General features: G+C 42.0%; 1 protein-coding gene and 1 pseudogene across 3 annotated transcripts; one reads left to right on the top strand and one right to left on the bottom strand.

The window, feature by feature from the left end:
- Positions 1-16,266: 16,266 nt before the first annotated feature.
- On the bottom strand, positions 16,267-20,382 carry LOC147454962 (uncharacterized). 3 transcript variants are annotated; one of them, XM_086516806.1, is made up of 2 exons: positions 19,454-20,382; positions 16,267-17,681 (listed from the first exon to the last, which is right to left on the bottom strand). In XM_086516806.1, the coding sequence occupies exon 1, from the start codon at positions 20,071-20,073 to the stop codon at positions 19,486-19,488; it is 588 nt and encodes a 195-aa protein (XP_086372932.1). In that variant the 5' UTR covers positions 20,074-20,382; the 3' UTR covers positions 16,267-17,681; positions 19,454-19,485. The 3 variants fall into 3 exon arrangements, with proteins under 3 accessions (XP_086372932.1, XP_086372933.1, XP_086372934.1); XM_086516807.1 differs by having other exon boundaries at positions 16,267-17,543; XM_086516808.1 differs by having other exon boundaries at positions 16,267-17,298.
- A 298-nt stretch (positions 20,383-20,680) lies between these two features.
- LOC147454961 (uncharacterized) lies at positions 20,681-25,859 on the top strand (annotated as a pseudogene).
- The last annotated feature ends 777 nt before the right edge of the window (positions 25,860-26,636 follow it).

The raw sequence follows: 26,636 nt of genomic DNA, 5'->3' as shown, positions 1-26,636 counted from the left end.
ACGTTCTTGAAACGCTACGAAACTTGAAGAATATCCTATTAGCACCAATAGGCCACTCTCTCTAAGGTGCGTGACCCGAAACCCTACCCATAAATACCCAGTGCAGAATCACGTACGATGTTTGACAGGTTCAGGTCGACGTTTCTGAAAACTAAGGTGCCTAATGTGTAGCTCTACTCAATACGAATGCGTAGATATGTTGAAATGCGAAAACAGACACTGTTTGCTTATCAAATCCCTAGAAATAGCTCGCGGGCCAATCTCGCGAAGCCGGACCATACACGCACATTGGCGCGTAGCTAGCTCCGACGGGGGCAACACGCTGCACTTCTCCGTACTCGATTCCGACCACAAGTGTGCGCGTAGCGTCAAGATAAGCTCTCACTCTCTCTCGTACATAGAATACGCTTCTCACACACACTTCATAGCATGAACCAAGGGGGGGGTCCTTTTTTTTATTAAGGTTAGATTTGGTATATATACCTTCCAAATACAAAACCTCATGTTCCAAAGTGAAATCCTACTTAGTCTAATGCCAAAAATAATATACAAAATTGGAAACTTCTACAAGCTACTTAGTCTAATGCCAAAAATAATATACAAAATTGGAAACTTCTGCAAGCCCCAAGTGTTTACGAGTGAAATTGCGGGTTTTCTTAATCAAGGAATGACTACATAGGATTTCCTTCTTTTATCATTTCGCCAGTCTTCAGTTGAGTGTGGCCGCCCATCTTCAGCTAACACTCCCCCCTCCTAGCTCATGTCATCCACGACATGACAGTAGAGCCGCTGCTTCAGTGGAGGATGTCGCGCATCTTCAAAATAGACTCATAATGTGCATGCTGGGCCACTAATGTTGGGCCGAATATATATGTGTCGATGGTGAAGAAGTTGGTGTAGAAGGCTTCTTCAAAGGCTTGTAGATGGTATGAGGGCAAGAACATTATTCTTTGGTAGAGGGCATGTATCACCTCATGTGAAGGTTGAGGAAACAGGTCATAAGCACATCTATAAGTGTCCTAGAAGAAGAATATGTTGTTTGTTGCTTGTCCAGGTTTGAAGACCTCAAAGACTGCCAAAAGTGTTTTACATATCTTTCTAAGCATAATGCAAGAGAGGTTAGGCGAGCCAATGAACAATTTAATGGCACCCGTTAGGATTTTCACCATGTATTGCTCACTCATTCTCTCACCTGCGTTCAAGCCTGGCAGCTTTGGGTAGTTGAGCCACGTGGGGTGGCTTCTCTTCAGCAGTTCATGTTCCTTCCATGTCCGCATCCTTGGTAGACGGCAAAAGCAAAGGTTGTCTTTGATCATTTTAGGCACCTCTACCAAATGTACTTAACACTATGGGTATTTAGTGAGCCATGCCTTCCTCCATTTTGGTTGAGAGTCCACAATGAGCTTAACATCTTCTAGTTTGGTGATGTCTTCATGGTACAATGGCACTATAGGCTCCTCTTTAATCCTCTTGTTGAGTGTAGCAACCTCGTATTTTAGAAGAAGATAGGGGAGAGAGGGTTGTGGCCATTCATGTCAAACAACATTTGCATCTAATCTTTGAATGGTCATGGACTTCAATACCCTCTGCTCCCACAACATTGCTTCTTTGGCGGTGTCTTTTATGGCTACTTCTATTGCTTTCTGTAGATTGTCTTCTTCTTCTTGTGTCAAATCCCGGGGCTCTTGTAAGGGTCCCACAAGAATGTCCTCTTGTATTGTTGTGTCCACCAGATCTGACACATTCTCTATATCAATTCCTTCCATAGCAGCCGGCCCATGACTTTGTTGAGGTTCTTCACTTGGTTGGCTCTTAAGTTCGTCCAACTACTTCTGTAAGTCGTCTTTTGCTAACTAAGATTATTCTATCACAACTACTAATAGGTCATTAAGTTCTACATTGACTCTATCAGCTTTCTCTAGCTTCTGCCTTACCTCATCATTCTCTGTCTGCAGCATCTTTGTGTCATCTTCTAGTCTAATCTGAAGCCTATCCAATTCCGCTTTCAATGATTTGTTATCATCTTCTAACCTGCCTTGTACCACCATTAATCCCTCTGCTAGCATTACTCTCTGCCTCTTTTCAAGTATCAGCTCTTTTTGAAGTTCTATCATTTGTTCTTCAAACACGTCTTTATCTTGGCTAGTACTAGTTGTAGCTGCAGCTCTTGCTCTGCTCGGAGGCGCTCTCAACCTCTGAATCGTTTGATATTTCACTTTGATTTGATCCTTTACTTCAATCACCTCATCTTGGCTAGCCTCATGTGATGTTTCAGCTTTGTCTTTGGCCTCCCTCAAGCTCTCAACCTCTTTTCACTCTTCCGCCAGCTGTAGGGTGAGCCCATCCCTTTCCTTTTTGGCTTCAGTCAGAGCATTGTTGATTTTTTGGTACTCTTCTTCAGAGTTCATTAGCTTCTGAGTGGTTTTTTAAAACTCTTGAAATGCTGCTTCTAGTTCAGCTTGCTGCTGTGCTTGGCTGTGCATTTTCTCTTTACTTTGCTTTTGAAGTGTTTCCACTTCGGCTTTCACCTTTACTTCACTCAACTTCTGCCCTTCATACTCAATCTCTTTGGCCACTGATCTGTCTCTTAATCCTTGCAGTCTCTGCATCACTTCTTCCCAATCTTCGGCTTGTGGTTGCAAATCCATTGTATCTGTTGCAATCTCCTTCAGCTCCACCAAACGAGGGCTCAGCGTGTATTCTTCTGGTTTAGGGGTTGACAGCTGAAAAGATGTGTGAGCTGCCTCTTCTCGGGTGTATCCAGCAGCTAGTAGATCCAGGAATATTCGATAGTTTTTTGCTTCCGGACCTTGCTTCTCAGGCTTTGGTTCAAACTCTTCCTTCTGCTCTTTCTCTTTGTCCTCTTCTTTCTTGGAGTCTTGCGGCTTCTCAGATTTAATCAACTCCTCAGTCTGTAGAGGTTGAGGAGGACTAGGAGGAGGTGGTGATGGTGGAGGACTGGACTCGCGGCTTGATGGTGGGGTTGATTGCTTCTTTTTGAAGTCTCGATCAACCTTTGTTTTCCTCTCTTCTAACAGTTGTTGCCTCACATCATCAACTTCCTCTTCAATAAAAGGTATAATTGGAATATTCTTGGCCATCGCATCTAGGATCTTGAGATTCTTTATATAATATTCGAAGCGATCCCTATTAGTCCTTCGAGAAGATCCAGACATGGCCTCAAGTGAGGGCTTCCATAATTCGCTTGGATCTCCTTTAAGCATTTTTTCGGCTCTGAAACTCTCCATCAGCCTCTCTAGCCGAGCGGCCTTCTAGGATTTAGTATCTTTTGCTGGCATCTAAATGGTAGCTTTCTTTCCTTTCTTTGGCTGAGGTGGCTCTTCCTCTACTGTCTCTAACCTCCTTTTTAGTCTGGCGGCCACCATGGGAGGTCTAGGTTTCTCCTCTTCCTTGTCTTCTGTCAGCTTCAACCACTCATTCTGTGATGGAGGAAGAGGCCACGGGCCTTTAACATTTAGAGCTTTATATATTACCTTGGTGAGCATCTCCCCTGCTGCAATATATGTGGGATTCTTGGTTCCCATCCTCACAATGTGGTACTGCAGGTATGACGCATAATCTATCTCTCTTGGGCGGCTTGTCTTCATTGCCCATGTGAATGTTGTCCCAATTCCTGCAGGTGGCACAGTGTACTTTTGAGGCCTCTTTGGTGCAGATATGGAAATATTGGTTGTATAGTTGGCACATGGTTGCCACCATTGAATCCGCAATATCCTCGAAGGTGTAGTTCTTCTTGGTTCCCTTGTATACCATCACCTCGTCTCGCCTCTTGTTGACATTGTCTCTTGCATTAGAGAGGTTCAAGGCACTTGCACCCACCTCTGATGTGATCACAATCATTATGTTCTTTCCTTGCAGATCTGCCACCTTGGCTATGCCATTCTCCTTTATTGTTGTGACAAATTCATAGACTCTCTGAATGTCAATTTCTGCTGGCAAAGCCTCAAAATAATTGTGTAAGTCTAACTTTTCCAGGATAGACACTATCTCTGGCCTTCTCATGAACTCATTGAGTTCCTATGGTATCATTGGCAGCTCTATGGCATTGCCCTCTGGGTCTTTGAACATGCCTTGGTATATTCTAAGGTCGTTTGCTTCAAGTAAGTTGCTTTGTACCCAAGTGGTAGTGGGCTTTATGGTTCCTGTTGGTATTATAAATGGATCCACCTCATCCAGGTAATCCTTGTTGGTCATTCTTTTCTTCTTTGCTGGCGACTTAGCGACTGCCATGGATCCTGTTGCGCTCAGTAGTCCAAAGTTTTTTTTTTATATATATAGATTAGCTGATAAACTGAGTTTTAACTATCTAATTGACTTGAAAATTGAAACATGAGCTCAAGAGGGACTAAGGATGCCCTCCAAGTGAAAAATAGTAGGATTTGTGCTGCAAAATAAGCCTAAAGACATCTACGCATAGTATGTGTTTTTGCTCAGAATTGCATGAAACTTGTCAGTATGATAGGGCATAGCCTGTGGACCATCACCATGGTCTTAGATTTGAATTTGGATAAGTTTTGAGGGTAGGAAGACCATTTCTGGTGTTTCAGAGGCTGAAAAGTCCATTTATGGAGCTATGAGGCCAAAAACGGATCTGTTTGGCTTGAAACTTGGTGGGTGGGCTTGTATGAATGTGATAAAGATGTATGAAGATCAAAAAATCCACCTGGAGGTCATTTCAAGCTTGGAGACATACTACGCCTAGTATGTCTTTTTCATGATTTTGAAGATGTGACCTCACAATTATCTTTGACATGTTATGAAGAATGTGTGGTTCAAGTTTCACTTGATTTGGATCATTTCTGATAGGTCTATGACCATTCTTGCCGCCATGCTCTGACTTTGCATTTTTTGATGCATAAGAGGTCAAACTTGGTCCAAATGGAGTGAAACTTGAGGGATAAGATGTAAATGACATGTAGAGGCTGTGTGTATGGCCGAATGATGAGTTGGGTGCCCAAAAGTGGCCTTAAGACATCCTACGTGTAAGATGTCTCCTGTGCATTTTTTAGGAGCAAGTCCTACTACTATGTACATATGAACTCCCTAAGTCCCCTTTGTGCCTTATTTCAATTAAAAAATCAAATGGTTAGTTAGAAACTCCCTTCTTGGATTTCAGAGCCTCAGAAGCAATTTCTGACTCTTGGAGCGCTTTTTCGCGATGCAATTTCTTCATGATGACCAACATAGCTTCATGAACCCTTGGGGAACCTTGCCATGTGGTTTTTGTTGGCTTTGGCTTCACCTGAGCTTCATTTGGCGATTTGTCGCTCTAAAAGAACCCATGATTGCGTTTGCATGCCCCCGATGATTTGTAGTGGTTTACCACCATAGCACTTGGTTGTTGAAGGCTTTGGTAAGTCGCTCGTGAAGTTTGGTGGCAAACAGATATCTCACTTGGCTGTGAGAGCTAACTGACGCTTTGTGTTTCCGATGTCGTTTCTGAAGCTTAAGCTTGCTTTGGGTCGCCTTATGGCTATGTGGCCTATGTAGCCTTGGAGTCTTACCATAAACCGAGCGAGATTTTTCGAGCAAAATAAAAACCAAGCAAATATCTAAACAATCATGACTCATATGTTTTAGTAATGAAGTTAAAATGGATATTTGCATGCTAAGACATTTCATTGACATCATCATCAAATGCTACAAAGAGTCTCAATGAAGAAATTGGGCCTTCGACTCTGCTCTTTAAAAAGAGGTTTTCTCTCCTTGTTTTCAAAATATTCATTGTGTCGGGTATTTTAAGAGTACCACCTTAAAGAAGTTTCCATGGTATTGCAAATAACTTCTAGCCTTGAGAACACTGATTTGAATGAATTCATCCTAGTTTTTCCCAATACTGCAAATTACTCCCACCCTTGACTATCTATTCGCCATTTCTTTATCCTACGCACTATGTGAACTCTCTTCTTTAACAGTCCCCTCTCAGATACCAAAATTTGTATCCCATAGGTCATAGTTGGCTATTTGACGACAAACCCAAACAAAACCCTATAGTTACATAAAACCCTATAACCAAGCAATAACAAAAGTGTCTAATATCAAACTTTTGAGCGTTCTTGTAGCATGAAAGTGAACAATATAGAAAGGACTTAAAAATACGAAGTATAAAAAAAATCAAAGGCTTAAATTTATTCAGCTTAAATGTTAAAAAAAAAGCGTATCTATACTAAAAAAAATTTATTATTATTTTGTTGCAAAACTCACAATTGTGAGTGGATAGTACTCACAATTGTGAGTGATAGTATTAAGAACATCAGAAATATACACCAACCTCGAGCTCAAACCGAGCCTTGAGGGTCGAAGGATTACAAGTTTTTTGCTTGACAGAGAAACCATAATTACTCTAAGGCTTTACTTATTACAAGATGCCATCATGACATGTATTGTTCTAGACCAGTTCTCTGAGGCTTGTTTGCCTCCGATCATGTGGATCGTCACTCTGCTCTCTTGTATGATTTCACAAAAGCTTGCCAAATATGGTGAAAGAAATAGTACCTGACTATTTGAGTGCAGACAAGAAGAGCAGGACTTCCGAACCTATTACTACCAAAGAACAGATCAGTCTTGAAGAACTTCATTTGCCATGTCCTTTGAATCCACTTGCATATTTTCCCAGCCATGCCACTGATTGCTTGGCATCCCATGAAAAGGTGGGCTAGGTCTTCACTAGCTATTCTGCACCCCGAGCAACGATTGGACACGATTTCACTTTCTTGTATCTTTACGCCCGTCGGCAGAGCACCCCACATCACTTTCCATAGAAATATTTATACTAAATTGTTAACCTTGCATGAAGATTGAGAGTAGAGCTTTCAGCTAAGTTCTCAACAAAGCCAATGGATAAATAAAAAACTCACAATCCTAATCTGGCAAATACACTCAAGACTTAAATCTGTGAGAATTACACGCGAAAAAGTGTAGAACTTTAAATAGGATAAATGTCCCAGATTAAGGACACTGAGATCGAACTCGCTCAAGCAGAGGCTGTTCTCTGTCATTCAAGGCATGGAGTAGCTCATATGGGAGCTTAGGAGGTCAGCATCATGCAAAAGAAGCACGTCGTCTTTCCCATCAGTTGCGCAGTATAATTTCGATATTTAGTTCAACAAAATAGAGAGCCTAAAAGCGGACGCACTTCGGGGCAATAGAAGTACAATTCCACACAAGGGCTTGATCTCGCAATCTAACAGACGTGGACGGCTCCGTGAACCAATGAGCTGACCTCTTCTCACACCAGCTCGTACGTCTATTGGGGCAACAATACCCTTTTTATTGGGGTAAAAACGGGCCTTGAAAAGGGGCATGTCCGGTAACTAGCCCCTTTACCCCAGATCAATAGCCAATTGTTTAGGCAAGTTGACAGACATAGATCACAGCTTCAAGTTAATGTCTCAACAAAATTCCATGGAGTAATATTTATGAGACTCAACTTTTGGAGCACAAATTTTAGGAGTTGTTGCTACCACGTTGATTGACCAATGGCATACCTACTCAACAATAAGATCATGCAAGTATATTCCCGTCTAATCCTTTTGTCAATAGCAATTCCTTTAATACTTGGATAACTATGGTGCAACCCTCACAACATTACTTCTCACAATATTACTTTCCTTGATATGCATTCCACCGAAAAACCAACCTTATCTTTACTTAAATCAAAATCCCAAGTGCCATGGTAATCTTTACAAATCACAAAAGAATGGCCGTCCTGAAAACTTTACTAATAACAGAAAAATGCACGCCCTAGTATCGATACTACCCTGATTCAAAACTTGAGCCAAAGTTGAAAAGCCTCGCTTGTTTTTTTTAATAGCTTGTCTTTTTGGTCAGCTAGTAACATTTGAAGTTGAAGTCTTGAATCTTGTGTGGCTTGTGAAGTAAGGACGTTAACTTTACCAGTTTAAGTATAGACAAACCATGCGCAACTTGAAAATGCATGATCCTGCAGTGATTCCATACGACGGTCAAAACGACAAGTGACAAAGAAACGCATGCAAGGTGCAATTGCTCATCTAGATTGTGGTACAGCTAAGTAAACAATGAAAGAAAAACAGCAAGGCGTAGACCAGAGAGAGAGCAAGCCTATGTGTGCTTCCTTGACTGTATGTGTGGTAACGATGTTGCAAATATGAGTGATGGTTTCATGTGGGCATTACAGCTTGATGAGGAAAAGATAATGCTTATCGGTCGCACTTGAGAGCTTGGAAATACTCTCTCTCTCTCTCTCTCTCTCTCTCTCTCTCTCTCTCTCTCTCTCTCTCTCTCTCGCTTCCTTCTCGTGCGTGCAAACTAGGTAGGATTTCTCAGCTACATTAACAAGAATGAGTGATCAGGGTTATCCTCCTACCATCGTGCTAAAACCTGAACCCCTTTTGTTGTATGCCAACTCCAGCTCTCTGAATGGGCTGTGATATTGAAGTTGCATGCATGATGCAGCAAGCTCTCCTTGAGCTTTCTTGGATGGCGTCTCTCTAGATGTCGTGGATGACAGCAAGAACCAGTACATTATACCTCAAGAATCCAAACGTAAATTTGCCGCAAGCCATCCACACCACATGCGGGAGCCATCCATGCTAGAGATCGAGGCAGAGGCACTTACCTCTAGCCATCCACGTCGGCATGGATAGCTAGGGGTAGGTACATGTGCCCTTTTCAATGCACAAGATTGCTTTCAACCAAGCAGGGATGACTAGAGATAGAGGCCAAGGTAGGTGTTTGATATTGAAATCACTTGCCCCTAGCCATCCACACCGGCGTGGATGGCTAGGGGTAGGTATTCTTGACCATACTTGTGCATAAGGTCAAAGTTTTGACCATGCAAAGGAGTTGAAACACACTCATTTCTCATACGTTGCCATGTCTAGACGATCAGAAAGTAGCAACAACTTGATTGCTTCAATCATGCTATGAGACAAATGTGTTGATGTTCTACTTGTTGCATGTAAGATCCCAATCTTATGTGGTGAGAGCTTGTTAGATTTGAGAGAGGCAACTTTTAATTTTTGAGGGGGGTGCAATGAAAGTGAAGAGGGTGATAGTTTTCTGAGCAAATCCTTAGCTGCTTTCATGTGGCAGTTCTGCTTCCATGTGGTAGTTCTTCACTTTTTGTTGCCTACCTCCACCCCATTTAAAGCGAATAAATAGCGGCCATTGATTCAAATTGAGGAAGACTCACACACGACCTTCCTCTAGCCATCCATATCAATGTGATAGCTTGGGATAGGTCCACTTGCCCATTGGTCACCATAGTCCACTATCATAACAATATTTTTCTTGTGATGAACAATATTCATCACTTCTTTCTTGCACCTATCCCAAGGCATATAAAAGGCATTCAAATCTAGAAGTCGTTATATCCCGCATCAAAATTACATGCACCCATGTCTATTCGCTCTACTTTCAATTGTTAATATGGAATCTCAATAGATCCCTTGAAGGGCTTCCATCTCTTATAAAGTCGAAGGGAATTTTCCATGCAAGTCCCATAGTTTGAATTGAAGACCTGACAATGAGCGATAAATTGTTGCCTTGAACCAGTTGATCGTCACGGGCTCCGTGCTCAATGTGCAACACGCTCCATATTAAAAAAATGGCCTCACCGTTCCAACCTCGCGCACGACAAACGAGCTTCCTTGCTTTGTCTCCACCACGAGTGAATCCACACCTGGGCAAAGAGAAAGACATTTTGATTTGAAAACAACCCCTTCACTTTTCTGTTTTTTTTCCTCAATCCTCATCTTGGCATATATTGTGATTCCATCTATTACAAACGTTTGCACTACTTATTCCTCAAAAGAAATTGATTTACCTGTGAGAGAACTTAGTGTAACATTTTGTGCCATGGAAAGACACCATTGACCTTTGAAATATACTACTATTGACCCTTGAAATATACTACTACTTCTCATCAACTCAAACTATTACTCACACTATTATCCCATGACCTATTCGGTCTACGCTATCATTAACTGGAATCTCCGTGAGATTCTACTCAAATAGAAAAGACGTTAAATAGCTCCTATCCCTCGTGTGCTTTGCCATCGTTGCACTGCGCTCTTGCTGCATCTACAACCCCCACCCTACAGCTCCCATAGATACCCCCCTCCGCCATGCGTCCACCTTTGTGTGCCAAAAACCATTTGCGCGATGGTTTGTAGCTGTCGTAGGGCACAGATCATTCACCAGACGGTTCCCTGCATAATGCCTTCGCTATGTGTGTTTGTGTGTGTGTGTGTGCGTGTGTGTGTGTGTGTGTGTGTATGAGAGAGAGAGAGAGACAGCCTTTACGCTCAGCGTGCGCACGCACACACACACATCTCCCTTACTTCAGCCCCTCCTTAGAAACTATCTCCCGCCACCTCCTTTGTTGCTGCAGATCCCTCTCTCGATTTGCCGCCCATGCACAATGAAAACTATCTTCCTCTCTCTCTCTCTCTCTCTCTCTCTCTCTCTCTCTGTGTGTGTGTGTGTACTGCTCTTGACGCATGGCACGCTGATGCTCAATTCCTGCCAGCTGGCCACCATCACTCACCTTTTCCTTACCTTTTCTCTTACCTCACTCTCAGAGTTGAGGTGTCTTGCTTGATTCCTCTTAATGACACCAACTTGCAAAATTTGAGACACCTACTACTCAAACTATGTGCGGGGCATATTTTTTTATTTTTCATCTAGAGATCGTGAGAAGTATTGAAATTTTTTTGCTTTCTAAAAAAAACCTTAGTGTTGTGTTGGGTTAGGGAGTCTTTCATTGTCTTCAGTGCATGATGGAGACTTACTTTAAATGTTTATTTCACTTTCATTTCATATCCTGACATGTCTTTACTTTTTTTGCATTCTATTGTTTTAGAATGTTAAAGTGAAACTTCACTTGCATGATTCTAGTAAATTTTATGGATACACACACATATATATTTATAAGTTTTTTTACTTTCTTATTTCATTTCAATCCTTACATGGCTTGACTTTTCTTACATTCTATAACTTAATTCAAGTCAATATTAAGGAAAGTCTCTTTTATGAAACGGTCGTCGATTGAGTTTCCTTCCCACAAAGAAGAGAACCGAAAATACTAGCATAAATATAAAATTTGTAAGATCTTTGAACTATTTTCTCACATATTTCAAAGTTTTTCTTCCCTTACCAATGGTTTGCAACCAGGTAGTCTCCATTTTCAACCGGCTCAAGGCTAAGCTGAGGCAATCCTTTCTTGAACACTAATTCTACTTAAACTCAACCTAATGATTTTATCACGTTCTAATTATTTTAGAAAGTCAGCGTGATTCTTTCACTTTTTTCTACAAAAGTCTCTTAAAGACACAAAGTGGCTTTTTTTCTAATTTTAACGGCAAGCCTTTAAATCTCCATAATGTTGGCTTGTAGTTGAGAAAGGGGCCTCTCTTTCATTGTTGATTTTCTTGGATTTTTAAGGAACCAAAAATGTGTTTTGAATTAAAGTAATATTCCATATTGTTTATGTAATGTCAAAGAGCTATACTAAGACGATACTTTTTAAGGTCTCACAGGAGGGTAAGGTCATATTCATACACAAGCTACGTTTTGTCCCCATTTTGTATACTTAGTTGCATGCTTTGTCTTTACCTTCAGGGGTGCACTATTTATCATGTTAATGTACCATGCATGTGCGTTCCACAAGAGGGTTTAAAAATACAAAAAAAAATTAGGCAATTTAACAGAGTTACATCAAAACAAGGGGTTTTTATATTCAATTTTGGAAATAAATTCTAAAATAAGGGGTCATCTTATTAATTTAAACATGGTAAAAAAGGGGATTTTTTACACCGCCCAAGGTCTTTACCTACCTTCTTTTATTAATTGATTTGATACATCTTTCAAAGTAGAGAAAATAGTTGTTCTTGAGCTACCCATATAGTATCAAAGATTTGTGGAAGGGTTCATTTGGATCTACAACACACATAACATGCATACAAGTTGGAAGGTTCATTACATGGTTGAACATTATGCTCTTGGTGGTGATAGAGGGATTTGCTCGGTTAGGTTTGCTCAGAGTTTGGGAATCCTCGTCGACTTGTAGAGCTCGTCGAGAAGCTCCTACCCATGAGTTTTGGTATCATTTGGGCCACTGTTGCCGGATTTTCCTCTTTGTGGCCTCTTGCAGGGCTTGAGGTGCCAGGGTTTTCTCCGTTGCTTTCTTGCCTCCTTTGGGCATCCAAGATTAGTCTCCTAAGCTAGGGTAAATCCCCTATGAAGTCTTGTTGGTATTGGGTTAGCCGTTAGGTGGCTACCTATGCTCACAGGCCTCTACCCTGTAAACCCCGTTGGAGTTCTATGCTAGTCTTGGCGACAAAACATCAAATATACACGAAGAGCATAAAGTGCTGAGCCTACCTCTCATATCTGGTGGCCGTCGGGTGCATGTGCGCGGCGTATCAGCTATTGGAAGTCCTATGCGCTCTAGGTGGTTAGAGCTCTCTCTCACAAGTAAAATAGTAGAAATGAGCTCTAAGTGGAGTGAAAAAATCTTATAATGGGGGTTTTTTCATGAAATTTGACATGTGCTCTTAACTTTTCATGAAACGCGGTTTAGACCGGAAAAGTTTCCCATTTGGACTCCGTTTGCCCAATTTTATGAGAATTTTGACGATTCGGTCAAAATCTAACCACAATACGTCTCCCGCTTCATTCTCATAATTGCACCCACACTGTACGCTGGGTTGTTTTATTTATAGTCACTGATCGTCCCCATCCTTTTTGTTTTTCATTACGTTCGCATTTCACCTGCTTTTTATATTTTTGAAGTTTTTCTGCCAATAGTTAGTAAAATTAAAAGGAAAATAGCAAAGTCAACCCGAAAAAACACCAAAAATCAAAATAAATCAAAAACTTCACCGCGACACACTATGTACACTCACATGTAATTTTTATGGCCAAATTTCTCCACTTTTACCAATATTTTGCCCGAAAATTGGTTATTTTTACATGTATACACACACCGATGGGCCTAATTTTGGCGTTTGGCCTCATATATCTGTAGATTAATGTTGTATAAGGGTATATGTACTTAAGTTAGTCCAAAAAATTTCACAATCAAACGAAAACCCCTTAAAAATAGTCAAAACATGCCCTTTTTGCTACTTTTTATGGTCATCGGGTTCGCATTGAGAATGCCTCCCCCCTCCTAATCGGAGTCCTCCCAAACGACAAGGTATCGCCTCGGGGTATGTGCAATGCATGGGTTAAAATCGTGCTAATGCGCGGCCTTGTAACGTGGCCCTACCTGATGCATACTCAGTCAATGCATGGTAAAATTAATGCGGTGCGAGAGGAAGGAATAAGCAAGCTGCTTATTGGCATTCGACGTCGAGATTTCCTGTTTGTTCCTAGTTTGGTTGGCAGATTTTCTTTGCAATTAAAAGTTGTAATTCTGACGCTCGTTGTTTGATTGACTTCTTTGCGAAAGCGGCTTGGTTTGCCACTACTGTAGATATGGCCGTTGTGGTCTCCGTGGATGGGAGTGTCATGCCCAATGTGGCAATAATTTTTTTCTCTTTTGATTGCCATTTGTAGCTTTGATTTGGAGGCGTTTATAGGTTTATGGCCTCTTTTTTGGTCGTTATTGTTGTTCTTTTGATCGGCATCCACATAGATCGGTTTGTCGATGTCGGATTTAGTGATTGTCTAGCTGCTGGTGTTGCTTGTACTAAAGGGAGTTCCTGTAACGCCGCTTTGGGGATCCAAATGCGTGTCTCATATAGTTGGCCATTGAGCATGTTTTTCGGTACCCATATCTGTTTTATGACCTTGTTCGGTGTTTGTTTAACATTGTTTTTCGGAGATTGTCTGCTATTGCATTGTGGTTTGTAGGCTTGTTCGCTTCCATCCTTACGTACCCATACCTATTGTTTGCATATTGTTGACCTTGATCTATTCATTGTCGCCTGTGGTGTCTCATTTTTTATTGAATACGGTGGACGGTTTCCTGGTTATCCTTCATAGGTATCTTTTGCTGGTTAAGTGGCACCCATCTTTTTTGCTCTTTATCAAGTGATTGTGGCATCATTATCTGATTCTTCCGAGTTGTCTTAGCAAAGGCTACCACCTGGTGTTCTTGTGCTTGTTGAATTTTGACCGTATTCAAACTCCAATCTATCTGCACATTATACTCTCTCTGCCATGGTTGTCCCAACAACATTGGATGTAGTGTGCTCACATCCTCAACCACATAAAACTTGTGGAGATAAATATATTGATGTATTTATACATGCAATATCGCCCAGCTCAACATGCTTAATGAATGTGATGTACTGCTTTCCAACGCTTGTTGAGTAGGATAGAGTTGTTCTTCAAGCTTAAGCTGTTTATATAATTTGCAAGAAATCAAATTTGCTTGAGCTCCTGAATCAAGCAATGCCGTTGAGTCAACTTGGTTGCTACCCACTTTGAGTGCAATTATTGGATCCACTGTGTCTTCATTAAAATTCGTTAATCAAATAACATTTATTCGCAACGGTGATGCAATTTGTTGTTGTTGTCGTAGAAGCCTTCTTTTTGCAATGCGTTCTTTTGCTTCTGCTTGTGCTTCTTCTCTTACCCTCTGTTTCTTCTTTGTCTGTTGTTTTTCATGATGGATTTGTTGAAGCATATTCTATATTAGTGGTAAATGATACTTTTTTAACGAACACCCACTAATCCAATTTGGCATTTCTTCACCTTCCAATGTTGCAAGTTTGGCGGCTCCAGGCGTATAAGAGCTTGAAATGCGTCAGCTCTTCTGGGTACGGCATCTATACAATCCTTCTCTCATGATCAATCATTTGAACTCTTTCAACAGATTGATCCTTATCGTCTGAAAGTTTGGGAGAACTCGAAGCTTGTGTAAGCTGAGTTTGAATCTAAAGAGGGCATGATCTCTGAGCTTAATAGCTTGAACTTAATGTAAGAAGACTTATACCAATGTGTTCAAATGCTTTGGTCAAGAAAAAGTCAAAACTATGTCCAAAATCGTGACTGTTTTCTAACAATTTTCTCAAATTGTCAGCTTAAAAGACGTTTTTTGGAGCGCATACGAATAATGAATGACTTGAAGGGTCTTTCGTTGTTATTCAAGGGTGACACTAAATATTGTAGAGCTATTTTGATACTTTGTTCTGATTAAAAAAAGTTTCTGAATTCGATATTGGTAGCTCAAGTTATGGCCAATATAATCAATCTGTGTCTTTAGACTTCATACGCGTATGATGTCTACTGACTCATAATTGCTCCAAACTTTGACTATACTCTCCTTGATGTACTCTAACCACTCCAAGTCTCAATTTGTGATTCTGTCACTTTTAGACAGATTTATCATTCTTTTTATAGTTAGATTGTCTGCAACTTTCCCAAGAGGTTACCTAAGCCAAAAGTGATCCAAATTGAATGAAACTTGATCTTTAAGCTTATTTTGTGATGGCAAACACTTTTGTAAGCTCACATCTGCGTTTTGACCTCTAATCTAGCACTTGAGACACCATATACGATTGATGTCTTTTGTGGCAAAATAAAGTTAGACATTTGTCCAGTGCCTCTTCATCACTCAAGCAACTCTCAACAACTTTAAGAATTCAATTTGAACACTTTTTGTACAAGTTATGGTCAATACAAGCATGAATCTTGCCCAATCCCGTCTTTTGACTTTTTTCAGCCCAAAAGTGCTCCAAATTCAATAATATTTTGGCTAGGGACTTCTTTTATGCTCTAGGACACTAGGATGTATTCAAATGTCTGATTTGATCTAAATCTGACCTCTAAGAAATCATACGCGTATGATGTCTTTTGACTTAGATTTCACTTATATTTCTACTCAAGATACTCCTTGATGCATACAAGGAAAATATATGATTCCCAAAGCCTCTATACACTGCAAATCCTCGGTAGACCCATTTGCAAAAAACACATATGAAGACAGAAACGAATTTTGAAAGTGCCTGAAATTGAAATCTATTGAGTATCTATGCGTAGCTTTTGTCACCACGATGATAATAAACATACTTCTGACCATAAATAGCTCGTAGATATGTCACCACCTATGCTCTATCTTGCATAGAATGCTTGGGGTTGTCATGTAGCTCTTGCCAAGCTTATCATGATTGGTGCAATCCAATCTCCAATGTGATAAAAGCGACTAGGAACGCCAAGATCAAGATCAAGCTCTCGCTCTCTCTCTCTCTCTCTCTCTCTCTCTCTCTCTCTCTCTCGCGCGCGCACACACACGTGCGCGTACACACAGAGTCAACAATAGCTTAAAGCTTGATTACAATAAAAGTTTATATTACAAAATGACCTAGGTACCTTATATACTAGGCTACATAGGTTAAACCTAAAATAGAGTTCAAGGGGTAATAACAATTTGGAAGTGCCATTGAACACCAGCTCTGCAATCAGACTAATTACTCATCACAAATGATGTTTTTAACCATAATCCGTAGCACTTCATAACTCTCAAGAAATAAGACTTTGGCTCAGAAATTGAGTTATGCCATGTTGTCGACCCATGGGTCAACATCCATCGCTTTCATTGAGCTGACATCTGCTGAACTAGGTAGTCCTTGCGCTTTCTCTTGGCCAACAACTGGCCAAAGAATGATCTCCACATCTCGAATTCAACCTCCAGCTGTCCTTTGAGCCCAATACAAGAGCACTTTCACCAAAGCAAGCACTTTGATGTGTGATCTCAAATGGTTTGAACCACTCCCAAAGATAGCAGATTTGGCATGAGTAAAGCTTCATTTCCCAATCCAACAAACACTGCAGCAGCAGGCACACAATATAGGCCAGATACGCACCAAGAACCCCCCCTGCCCGCCCCAACAAACACTGCAGCAGCAGGCAGACAATATAGGCCAGATACGCACCAATAAACCCCCCCTGCCCACCCCATCTTCTGCCCGCCCCAAGATGGGGCGGGTAGGGATGCTACACACAACTGCAAATCCATCCTAGTATCCATAAAGGGAAAGCCACCTGTTTTAAGCGAAAAGGCGGTGGATAATTGGTAGCACTCATGTTTTTACATGTGAAGCGGCAGCTCAACCTCCTGCTCTTGATTTTGCCCAAAGAGGGTAACCAGCCTCAACTTAGGCCCTAACCCCCATTTTTCCAGCTTACAAAATACACCACAGCTGAGGACAGAAAAAATCTACCCTCCTCTGCATACAAAAACTATCCTATCTCTGAAACCACAAAATAGATTTGCCCTCAGCAACACGAAGAGACCTGTACTGCCATGGCTATCAATACCACCGTTCCCTGTCACATAAGTTCCTACACCATGAAACCACCTGACCATCAGCGAACATAATCGACATAACAACCTAGCTATTTCCTGATTTAATTCTCCTTCGAGTCCAGATGTTCCGAGGTTAAATACAGCTCAAATCATACATGCATAAAATTCATACTCCATCCTCATGTGCAGACCGAGCAAATGTGATAGCCATTTCCTCTTTTCTAATTAACCACTCATCTCCCGCTCTTCCAGCCGAATAAGGTACATTTCTCACACAATCCTGGCAAGAGTTACGGGGTCGTTAGCATTTGTTTATGATGAGAAGCACTGCCTTTTGCGCACAACTCTCCAATATTGGCCGAGTTGGCTGAAGCAGGCAACAGTTTTCATAAGAGAAGACGCAACAAGTTGCTAAAACCTGCAATCATATTTCCATGAAGTAAGAAATAACTCTTACCCATCTTCCAACCAAACCCAATAGAGGTTATGACACATGCCAACCCAAAACAGTGATATAAGTATAATTCAATCCCAAACACTGCTGCAAATAGCAAGCATGCGCTGCATTAACTTCACTACACATTATCAAACAGTATGCACATTAACGACATGCCCACACAGTAAATTTGAAAGTTAAGCTACACATGCCCATTGCAACATGTGGCCAGGAACCGAGTCAAGACCATAATCACACACCAATTACAGAGCCACAAACATATCCACATGTAATAGACTCAATGCAACACACATGATTGTACCATCAGAGTCAGGTGACGGCCAATCAGCTCCATCTGACAGCGTAGCATTCTGGCCTGTAATTGAATGCTGCCAGAATGAGCGTCAAGCATCCATAGAGCTGTATGAGCATGCAAAACATAAGAAAGAAGACCACATCGTTTCTCTGGAAACAATGTGCTACCCATTATCCAGAGACCTCGATAGCACGTGGTATGCATGTAGTGGCCCTGTTAACAGCAATGCAAGTAACTGCCTCAAGCAATGCACCTACAGTGCTAGCATGTAGTAGCACTATATATCCTTGACTTGTGAAACCTGCACCTACATAGCCGCCCTCCCCCTGACATTCAACTACTTGAAATGCCCATTCACCCATTCCCTGTAATATGTACTACTCTGGCTCCCAGCCATGGTATTACATTCAACTATCGGGAATGCCTGTTCAGGGCATTCCCCCTTACCCTGTGCTATATCCTACCATGGCTCCCAGCCACCGCCAGGTCGCAATATGGTCGCAACGAGAAAGATGTCCAACTGTGGCCTCCGCTGGTCACCATGTGTTTGCACAGACTACAAGGAATGGCATTTTTTCCTACACCTCCATTGATAATAAATTGTACAAACTACAAAATGGTTATTAACAGTTAGTTGCGTGAACAGTTAGTTGCACATCGCCCACACACACCATACCTTCTGATTAAGCCAGGACAAACTGCAGCAAGTAAAGCGTAGCTTCCAATTTGCTGCTCCCTTTATTTGGAATGATAAGGGAATTACCACAACAATTTCATCAAGCAACCTAAAAGATGCTCTAGTGAATTTTGAAGGGAACACATCAGACACAAGGAAATGGCCAGACACAAGAACGGGATAAACTGAAATGGCGTGCTAGCATGAGACTTCCATCTCTCCCTCGAATTAAGGCATGCCCCTGTAGAGGGGGTTACTCCCTAAAGCTATGACACATTACCGACAATGACAACAAGGATAGCAACACCATCTCATGACTTTAGACAATCAAGTGAGCCACCTTGCCTACTTTGCGGCCAAGATTAATCATTTCTCCAATTAGGAAGACTAAATGGCCTGCATGGACCAGGGCTAAAAGTGGACCTGCAATTCCTCCTCCACCCAAAAACCTTGGCTAGTGAGAGCACTTACAACATGCCCCAGTCGAAGAAGCTAGCTAGACCCGGCGCTAGCAAGCTTACAAAACACAAAATGGAGCTACCAACAGTCGAACCAGCATGGCGTTGGACATGAGCCAAAACACAACAACATGGAAAACTAGAAACTGTCCGCTCACTGGATATGGCTAGACGCATGTGTGTGTGGTCAAGCGCATGCGCGTGCGCGTGTGCGTGCTGGATTACTGCAGCCAACCAAAAACAAAGTCTATGTACAAAGAGAAACATGTAGAACGACATGACCAGAAAGAAGACTTGCTCATACTTCCACAGTTTTGACAACATAAAGGATCATGGCTATCTCTGCCTTTGACAGACTCTCCAATTGACCTGAGTGTGTGCAGAAGAATCATTTCCTTCAACCTCCTCCACAGCACTGAAAGGAGACGAGGAGCTTACTTCCATAAAGGACAGCTCCTCCTCATCAACATCAGAGATGGCATCAGACATGGCGGAGGGTACGTGCAGTTGGAGAGGTCCGCTGCATTTGTGCAAGAAAGAACCTGTACCTGCCGAGGTTGAGAAAGGATGTGGTGAGAATTCCCACTCATACTCACAATCCGAGGTTAATTCGCTGCTGCATTCAGAAGACTCAGATATGCTGCTGTAGCAGAGCTCAGCCACCTCCATCATGGGCGGGCAATTGACACATAACAGAGGGCTTGCTGCAGGTAAGGAGGCCCCACTGGCACCCATTGCAGTAGGGCACCCACAGCCGCAGCAAAGGAAAGAACGATGGTGGCGGGCTACCAGAAAATTGGCGCCATGGACGAGGCCATCACAGGGCCGACATAAAAAGGCATCATCGGAAGGGCAGAGCACATGCGCTGGGGCCCTGCAAAGCTCGCAAGGCGTGAAAGCCAGCGTAGGTAGCGGCACTTCCATCTGCTGCTACGACCTCAGAAGGGAAGGCTGGATTTATAGACCGGTGCAGGCAAGATTCAAGTCGTTGCAAAACCCTCGCTCGGGAAGAAAATGAAGGCAACAAGACCAGTGCCACCTATGTCTGTCTGCCGTCGAGTGCAGCAAAAGACAACGTTTCTCCGCTTCTGCAAGATGTAGATGAAAGACGGTTATGGTTATGGCGATTGAGATTTGGGGAAGATGAGTAGGCCTAGAAGGAGAGAGTCCAAGAGAGGGTTTGACGCCGGGCCCGATCACATGGTCCGAATCCGAGCTGGCCGAACTCCTGCCGCAAGCGACTCCCATACGCCCCAAATATCTTGGGCCTTCCAGATCTCCTCTTAAAATTAGATTCCCCTCCATGTGGTGGACCGTGGACGAAAACCAGCCACAAACTAGAGCACAAAACTGCGGCACTTGTTAAGCGGAAAGTATCTTGTTGGCCTGTCATTGTGGCAGCCTTAGTGTTTGCCCCAAACTTGGGGCACTTAGGTGTCCCCCCCTAATTGGCCGAGGGAAGGTTTATTACCACGTGAAAAGGTTTTCTCTGCAGCCCCCTTTCCCTCCTACGCTTTAGTCGCGCCGGCTCATGCATCCTCCCTCTTCTCTCCTGTCGTGCGTGTTTCGAGAGTTCTGTGGACCTAGTCTCTCGGTGCAGTGTTGGAGCCCGTTTGCGGCCGCGATGATGTGGAGCCTCTCTGGAAGCCTCACCCTCTCAGGTGCGCCATGTCGTGTCCATCCTGCTCGGCTTCTGGGTGATCATTACATGTGCTTCACGTGGTGTTCCCATTTCCGGCCATGCTCTGTTGCGCCTTTAATTAGGCAGGGTTTGATGTAGTGTTTGTTGCGTGTTTTGGAGCCCCCCCTGTGTTAGGTACTGCTCTCTTTCTTCGACATGCGGTTTGGGTTGTGTTCATGCTATGCACGGACTGTTCTCTTCTTATCTAGTGTGTATATAGGCTATCGATGGAATATGCCTCTCTCTGTTACAGACTGGTCTATGTTGGGAGCCTCGCAGGTCGGGGTGCTTGTCTTGTTCTTGTTGTATGGACTGTTGTGTTGTTTACTGCATGTTCTTTTTTACCTGTGCATGTACATTGAAAATTTAGAGCTTGTTTATAAGTGTGCTCTTGCAAAAGGGAAAGTTGTGTACTCCTAGCAATATGAGATTTAATGAAAAAAAGAGCAAATCATATAGATTAGGAAGGCCTTGTCCAAAGCTCAAAATTCTATCTTACATTAGGGCCGCAAATAAATGCTCAGAAGGTGCTCTAATGATACGAAATTCTCGGTAAATGTATATCTATATTATCAACTTGTGTGTAATATTTTGGTTTGGACATTGTATTTTGTCATTTGCCTGGTTTTTGCAAGCTTGAGTTTAGCTTACCACATGCAAAAGATTGAACTTTGTACTTTATGACATCTGTCAGGCCAAACAAGAGACCCAAAAGACAAAGCCTCTGAATTCTCAGGTATTAAGAAAAGCAATTTAACACTTAATGTGGGTGTATAAGAAAGCTTTCAAGTATGCATGCTCAAAATCCATATGTTAAGTTTTGAAGATGCTGTTTCCATTGGCTGTGTATTGCTTCATTCCAATCTCTACGTTTTGGGATCTCATTGTTCAGTTTATAGACAAGAATCTACTGTTGTGTCCATTTGTTATACAACTTTCTTCTGGCGGCTTTGGACGGCCTGGTTTTCTAATCTTGCATCTCCCAGCTCGCCTCTCTGTGGGCTTTGTGAGTCACCTCTGTGTGTAGACGGCCACCCTCTTTGAGATCCTCTACAATGCCGCCTAGGCTCGCCTTGAGAGACTTTGGCTTCCCCTACTCCCTTGGCTCATATAAGCTCTGCCATGTTGAACGCGCCTGCTCTTCTTCTGTGTCTGAGCTGGTCACCCGCACTCTGCTAGCTTTGCAAGCCACGGCTTTTTTTGTCCTGTGCAGATTTCCCCCTGTAGCCCTGATTGCTCTCGCCCTCAGACAATGCCTTTTCTTGGCTCAGACATCCCTTTGGTTCAGCTTAGCCCTATGCAAGCCCACGACTCTGTTGTCTGTAGCACGCCCCCCCATTCAAGTCACCCAAAGATGCAGATTTTGGCTGTGGCCTTTAATGGCAGTGAATAAGGTTGCATATTGAAGATGTTGTTTCCATTGGCTGTGTATTGCTTCATTCCAATCTCCACGTTTTGGGATTTCATTGTTCAGTTTATAGAAAAAGAATCTACTGTTGTGTCTATTTGTTATACAATGTCTTCAAAGTCTTTGGACTCTCTTGTCCTTGATGCATGAAAAATATTTTACACAGAAAGATGCATACAATGCTTGTATATTTATGTGCATAGACATTATATTATGAAAGGCTCATTGTGGTTCCATGCTATTGGTTGCGTTCCGGAATTTTTTTTAAAGCATGCTTGAAGATCTGTAGACGGTACGACCGTGCCTTTTTGTTGTGGATTTTAATAAGAACATTGCGGATATCTTGGCTTCGGTTTTGCTGTGATGAGTTTCTTGCTTTTGCAGGCTAGTGCTTCTTGTGTCCACTACTTCGGTAAATGAATTCTCGTGTGCATGGGCACATGGTCCATCTCGACTTTTGGGAATGCTTGTTTTGTTTGTTGTCGTTTGGAGTGGTTTTTTGTTGCTGATGGTTGTGTCGTTAGGTTTTATTGTGTCTCGCGTTATCACTTGCATATGTTGCTTGTCGCCATTGACAGTTTAGTGAGAAAGGGATCTAAAGGCAGATCGGGTGAGATATGCAACAATTGTGGATTGAAAGCCTTCTGATCATCTCTTTTCTTTTGCAAGGCAATGTTTGTTGTGTGTTTGGTTGGCCTATGTCCCTTCACTTGTGCGTGTTCTTTTGTGTGTGCAATGCCTTGTCTTTGTCGTTCAAGGGACTGAGAGTGAGGTTTCGTTATGTACATTATGTGTGAACATGCTTAGCTCACGTCGAGCAGTCCCTTCCCCCCTTTTCTTTCTGCTTATCCCTCTTCTTTTCTTTTTCTTTGTCTTAAAAAAAAAAATTCGCGTTATTTAAAATGTTGGCTCGCCATGTGTCGCGAGCCTCCTGAGGCATTCTCAGTGTCGATCACCCATCCCCCGCCTTTTTCTTCCCCTCTCTGTGTGTGTGTGTGTGTGTGTGTGTGTGTGTGTGGTGAAATATTCTCTCCTCTGACTCGGTGCCCTTAGCATTGCAACCTTGCATCTAACACTAGTCTTTCTCTCTCTCTCTCTCTGTGTGTGTGTGTGTGTGTGTGTTGTGTGTGTGTGTGTGTGTGTGTGTGTGTGTCCATGTTAACTCCGTTCTAGCTTAAAAGAATGTAAATTGTGCATCATTTGTTTGCTTTGTAGTCTCATGCTTTATGGTGGGTTGGTGGTTCGATATAGCTCGTCATTGCTAAAAAAAAATGACATTTGCTTTCCTTGCTCTCCCCACTGCTATTTGTCTTGTGTGGCATTACTCTATGTTGGATCGGTGATGCAATAAAGTTTCTTATTGCTTCAAAACTCCATTGAATCCCTCCCCTCTCCCCCCCCTCCCCCCCCCTCGTTTTCTGATCCCCTTTTCCTTGTAAATTTTGTACTTGCAAAGTCTTTATATTTGTTTGTGTCATGTAGACAAACCAAACAAGTGTGCTAAAATATGGCCTATAGTCGTGGTGGTGTACAAAGCATGGAGATTGATGATATGGAGTATGGGTGTTACGGTGTTCCTCGTGATTTTGGTGTTTTTGCTTAGACATGTTTGTTTCATAGAGCCAAGAAAAAATGCGAGTCTTGCACGTACTGTGCATCCAAAACGTGAAATTTCCAAACGTGAATCTGTACAGATTGATGTGAGTCATCTGCAAGCACGACAACTTCTCGCAAGCGTAGAGTGTACAGTGAATCGAACTTCGTTATCCATCCATCTCCCTCGAAAGGCAAAGGGCAACCTTGCAGTACGTTTGATTCTACCTTCTTTTGAAGAAAGCCCATGCAAGATTGGTTTATCTTTTGTATTTTGTAATGTCCCATCTTTTACATTAGGTGCACAAGTTGGATGCTCAATTTTGTAATGTCCCATCTTTTACATTAGGTGCACAAGTTGAATGCTCAAAAGCGCAAAAAGCAAAGATGGCTATTGTTAAGATCGAGAGACATGGTATATATTGAACCAAAAACATTGACTATCTACCTACCTTTCGATGTGAATAGATTTTCATGTTCTTATATATTGTTTTGTAGATGCTTTAATTGATACTGAAGACGATGAAGTGAGAGCCAACCCTTTTCTACAGCAAGAACCTCATATTGAAGAACATGATGTGCCTTTTTTGTATATAACAAATCTCTTCGACATCACTTCTAGATTGGCAATTGAGGGTTGTGTGCTGAACAATTATGGTACATACAAGCTTTTCGATCCCAAAATTGTGAATTTTTTCAAGGCTGATTTTGTGGATTCGCACAACTCCAACACAGTCACTGTCGTCGTCGGTTCATCTCTGATAAGTCCATTAGCTTCCTTTCTAAGTGTTGGTAGTTTTGTGCGGATAGAGGGTTCTGCAATCAAAACAAAGAACAAGGCAGATGGTGGAACATCGCCATTCTCTTTACTTGGATACTACCTCGATCGTCACTTGCATTGGTTCATTTTAGATTCACTTGAGCTTTTACCTGGAAACAAAGATAAGATTTTTCTTGGATGAGGTTGCAAGTACGGGTCTAGGAGGTGCGAAAAGTTACTTGGGTACACTTGCTTTTGTTGTTATTTAGAGAGAATTTTGAAATCTACGCCAACTCTACACGTGGAGAGCTATTGGTAGCTAACGGTTCTGCTCCTAAAGATCGGGTAACTGTAAGTCTCACATACTGAGATCCTTTGTAGTTTTTAAGGCAAAAAAAAAGCCGTGGCGTTTGACGTGTGCTTTTTTTTCAGCTGACTTTTGTTAATGATTGCAAAGAAGAGTATTAGGTCTATCAAAAGGGATGTTGACAATGGAGAAGCGAAAACTTTCGTTGCAAGGAATGTCGGGGCTTTCTTAGGCCGTGAGAATACGCTGTCTGTCTTGAATCTTACAATCTTGGTGCCTGTCCACAGCAAGCGTCTGCAATCTGATCTCTTACAAACTTACAAGACACAGGTTGAGAGTCTCGATTATGGAAAGCAGGTAATGTTAGGTAACTTAGTTGCTTGGAAACTATGTCGTTGACTTCCTTTGTGTTTCTTAATTCTCACTTTTGACCTGTAGGTGTTCGCGTCTTGCGTTTCTCTAACATAAATGGTGTTCTCTTGGACACATTGTATGCCATTTGCAATTTGAATAAGGTTCATAAAACCACAGAGGGTTTATTCTGTATCACTTGCCAAAAGAGGACTACAAGCTACGAGATTCCCAGCTTCAAGTGAAGATCAAGCCAAGCAAAGGCCCTGTCATTTCCGCACAACTAGTTGGTCTAATTGTTGACTAGGTCTTGGTTTTGGGCAAGATTTTTCAAAGCTTGTATTCTAAAAATCCACTAGTTGCAAGAGATCTTGGTATCGACAACATGCACTGGAACATTCAAAATCAGTCTTGCAAAAAATCTGACCGCTTTTTTCTCGAGGTAAAGGTCGTGGAAGCATAATAGGGGTCTACCATTGTATATAAATAATACTGGTAAAGCTCTTGAAGAGTCTTGAGCTGGTTTTTTGGTTTGCGTAAAGTGGTCTTCAATGCATCAAAACAGCCTTGTAAAAAATTCTTTGTAATAAAAAACCTCTGTAAAAACACTTGCAATTGCGTTATAAGGTTTTAAGGGTTTCCTTCTCACATTGCTCTCTCTCTCTCTCTCTCTCTCTCTCTCTCTCTCTCTCTCTCTCTTTGTTCACTCGTTTCCCTCGTGTCGTTAGTGATTCTATTGTGTTTTCTTCTCTCCTCTCTCTCTCTCTCTCTCTCTCTCTCTCTAAAATATGGTTGTATAAAGGGTCTCGTTATCCCCAACATTTTTGCTCTCTCTCTCTCTCTCTCTCTCTCTCTCTCTCTCTCTCTCTCTCTCTCTCTTTGAATATTGTCCATAAAGACGCCCTTACTTGTGTTTGTCGGTTTCAGTAAAAATCCACTAGTTGCAAGAGAGATCTTGGCATCGATAACATGTACTAGCACATTCAAAATCAATCATGCAGAAAATCTGACCGCTTCTTACTCGGGGTAAAGGTCTTGGAAGCATAATAGGGGTCTACCATTGTATATAAATAATACTAGCAAAGCTCTTGAAGAGTCATGAGCAGGTTTTCCTGGTTTGCGTAAATTGGTCTTCAATGCATCAAAACAGCCTTGTAAAAAAATCCTTGCGATTAAAAACATATGCAAAAACACTTGCAACTGCGTTATAAGGTTTTAAGGGTTTCCTTCTTGCATTGCTCGCTCTCTCTCTCTCTCTCTCTCTCTCTCTCTCTGTTCACTCTTTTCCCTCGTGTCGTTAGTGATTTGGTTGTCTTTTCTTCTCTCCTCTCTCTCTCCCTCTCTCTCCCTCTCAAAATATGGTTGTATAAAGGGTCTCGTTATCTCC

Source organism: Adiantum capillus-veneris, chromosome 7, assembly GCF_014529385.1.
Source record: "Adiantum capillus-veneris isolate H3 chromosome 7, ASM1452938v2, whole genome shotgun sequence".
Classification (NCBI taxonomy): Eukaryota; Viridiplantae; Streptophyta; class Polypodiopsida; order Polypodiales; family Pteridaceae; genus Adiantum; species Adiantum capillus-veneris.
The sequence above is the reverse complement of the archived record's forward strand: the minus strand, read 5'-3'. Positions and strand labels throughout refer to the sequence as shown.

Bases quoted from the DNA above. Each gene is read 5' to 3' on its own strand.
- LOC147454962 (XM_086516806.1), bottom strand. From the start codon at position 20,073: ATGGAAGTGCCGCTACCTACGCTGGCTTTCACGCCTTGCGAGCTTTGC.